The sequence below is a fragment of the Limulus polyphemus genome, unplaced genomic scaffold, assembly GCF_000517525.1.
Source record: "Limulus polyphemus unplaced genomic scaffold, Limulus_polyphemus-2.1.2 Scaffold1112, whole genome shotgun sequence".
In the NCBI taxonomy this organism is placed as follows: domain Eukaryota; kingdom Metazoa; phylum Arthropoda; class Merostomata; order Xiphosura; family Limulidae; genus Limulus; species Limulus polyphemus.
The window spans coordinates 123,993-127,373 of record NW_013666722.1 but is presented as its reverse complement, the minus strand read 5'-3'; the positions used below and the strand labels follow the sequence as shown (position 1 = coordinate 127,373).

Genomic DNA, 3,381 nt, shown 5'->3' with positions numbered 1-3,381 from the left:
AGGATTTTAGTTGTATCTACAGAAATACTGAATACAAGTATAAAGAGGTTATAATTTCATTGGACAGATCACTGGTTAGGTACCATTTGGAATATTGTGTTTAGTCTTTGGCTCCATACATTAGAAAAGACATTGAATTGTTGGAAAGGGTTCAGAAAAGGGTTACTAGAATGGTGCCTGGGATGGAGGGGTTATCGTACGGGGGGAGGTTGAAATCTCTCATATTGTTTTCTCTTGAAAAAAGAAGAGTTAGGGAGGATCTGATTGAGGTGTTTAAGATTGTAAAGAGAATTAGCAGGCAAGGTAGGAGTCATGTTCAGCTAAGATAGTTTTATTTTCGTAACAAGGTGGTTGGCCTTTGGAAAGGGTTGCCTTCGGATGTTCTGGAATCAGTGAATTTAAGTGAGTTTAAGAGAAAGCTTGGTAAGTATAAGAATGATAAGGGCTGGTTTTAAGATTTAAAAAAATAATTATTAATAGTTTTAGTTTAGTTTAAAAGATGGAACAGCCGAGATAGCCCAATAGGTCCCATGTTGTTCCAAAATGTTATGTTATGTTGAGACTTAGCTTTAAGAACGCTTTACCATTACGTAATAAGGCTAAGCTGTAATAACACATACTATATTAATATCGAGACATCGTTTTACGAAATGAAAGTTGCTATACTGATGTCGAGGCATGATTGTGAGGGTATTTACTATATTAATGTCGAGGAACGAATGGGAGAATGCTTATTATACTAAATGCTTAGCCATGTATGTTAGAAAACTTTCTCTAGTAAATATTCAACTATGAATGCAAAGTATCTAAAATATAACACAATATATTTGGTATTTAAGTTGGAGGCTAATTTGCCAGCAATTTATACTTATTCATTCCTTATTTACAACGCTTTATCTTAAATTATGAAATTTACTGTTATATGTTTGTTACATTTTTCAGGAGTGCCATCTGTAAAAGAAGTATCTTGTACATTTGAAAGTGGGTTTTGTGCATGGCAACCAGATTATGGGAAATACTTCAAAATAGTCCGTGAATACCGTGATATTGAGTTTCCAGAAAGTAAGTGTTTAACGCATAAAATACAAGTAAATATACGAGACCACAAAAAAAAGCACATCTCATGTAGATGTCCAGAGTATGTTTTTTCGTTTTTATCTCTATGTCCCAGTAATTAGTCCTTATGTTTCATATCACTAACGTTTCTACAAAGCTATTTAATAGAAATATAAGAATAAACTTTAATTTCAAGTTTGTTTTGAAACGTAATTTAAACTAGCACAAACATACTGCGTGTATTTAAATCATGATTATCTAAATGTGATTTAATGCATTGTCGGAGACGTGAATAAGCAACCAACTTGAGGCCAGTTGTCGTAGGCCAAATTAGATATGTGTATTTCAAGTAACGTAACAATGACATTCGAAATTAAACAACACTATGTCAACAATTAAAATAGCTTAGAAAATGGCAAATTAAAAATGTTAGGTAGAACTGTTTGAATCTGTTTTAATTTAAATTAAATTAGGGTTAACAAAAACTCTTTAACTAATCTAACACATAATTAATACACGACAACTATGTTTATATTAAATAAAGGACGAAGTTGACCAATGGACATTGGTTGAGATATGAAAGCAAAAGTAGCATTAATCATAATAACACATCCATCAAAGTGTGTTCACTACATTTCTTGGCTTAAACCTCATATCTGTGAGTTGACTTCAGTAAGGATTTATTTGACCTTTATCACTTCATCTTTCACTTTGGTGAAAAGTGGAGCACAAAAAAAATATATAAGTAATCAGAAGGTTGCACTTGATGCTAACAAGTTATAATCAGCTTATACATAGACGTAAATATGTGTGTTTATGTTTTAATGAATATTACCTTGTTTCTTTAAATTGAAACCATAAATAAATTTTAGTTGTATTATATAGCATTGGTGTTTTGGAAAAAGATTCAGCCTTAACTTAAACCTATTAAAGTGGGAAAACCTTGACTTGTGTTCTTTGGTTTACAACTGAAAACTTTGCTAACAATGACAGTGGCCAACTGATGACTTCATGCAATTTCATCATTGTATGTTTCAAAACTCATACCACCTAGATATACAACTGTATGTGTATGTATACCTTACTTATGTTCTATATGTATATATTCCAATACTGATTTATATCCGTATAATTTAAGCTTAGAAGTATTTAAAATGTAATTTTCTGATCATAAAGTTTCAAATATCAGCCAGACGCAGAATGATTGAAAGTTTATACCCCTACTTTTCCATCAATATGCGTAACACATTAGTATAAAGTAACTGACAAAATTAAGTGCGTTTGGTATAAAATTATTCGAAGGAAAAATGAAATTCGAATTTCAGCTTTTGATATTATATAAAAATATATTTGATCTTTTGCATATCCATATTTTTGCAATTTATATATACCTTTAAATTATAGTCCCGTTTTATTATGCCAAAATAAAATAAAATGACGTATACTATTCCAATCTTACGTTATCCTACCTCATGTTTCACTTAATAATAAATGTGTTCCAAAATTTATAATTCACCATTCAGACTGAGAAAACAACAGAATACATGTGCAAACAAACATTTATGCACAATAAGAAAGACCAAATGATGTATTGTGTAAAAATGATAAAAAACACACACACCATAATACATTAAAAATAAGCATAGTTAAGAGGCTGGGATCTCATTCTTTAGTGTAATAGTTTATACATTTAGTAGAAAGTCGAGATTTCTTGGTTATAAACCTTACGAATTTTAGTATAAGGTCGTGGTTTTATGGTTATAGAGAAGGTCCTGAGCTTGGTTCAGTTCAAAGTCGTGGTTTCTTGGTTAAGACAAGGTCTTGAGCAAAGTTTAGTAGTACAAGGATGTGATTTTGTAAGTTTAGACATGGTTCTGAGCGAGGTTCAGTTAAAAGTCGTAGTTTCTTGGTTATAGACAAAGTCCTGAGCAAAGTTTAGTACAAAATAGTGGTTTCTTGGTTATTAACAAGGTCCTGAGCAAAGTTTAGTACAAAATAGTGGTTTCTTGGTTATAGACAAGGTCCTGAGCAAAGTTTAGTACAAAATAATGGTTTCTTGGTTATAAACAAAGTCCTGAGCAAACATTAGTGTAAAATAGTGGTTTCTTGGTTATAAAGAAAATCCTGAGCAACCTTTAGTACAAAATAGTGATTTCTTGGTTATAGATAAGGTTCTGAGCAAAGTTTAGTACAAACTAATGCTTTCTTGGTTATAGACAAAGTCCTGAGCAAAGTTTAGTACAATATAATGGTTTCTTGGTTATAGACAAGGTCCTGAGCAAAGTTTAGTACAAAATAGTGGTTTCTTGGTTATAAACAAAGTCC

At 31.3% G+C, this 3,381-nt stretch overlaps 1 protein-coding gene across 1 annotated transcript in view; it reads left to right on the top strand.

Annotated features, from left to right (window-relative positions):
* The window catches only part of LOC106462181 (flocculation protein FLO11-like), a gene marked incomplete at its 3' end in the record, with an annotated part of 170,043 nt that overhangs the window by 43,139 nt on the left and 123,523 nt on the right, over nucleotides 1–3,381 (top strand). Inside the window, exon 6 of the mRNA XM_022389372.1 lies at nucleotides 943–1,062. Coding sequence (XP_022245080.1) covers nucleotides 943–1,062 — 120 coding nt within the window. The remainder of the gene's footprint in view (nucleotides 1–942; nucleotides 1,063–3,381) is intronic.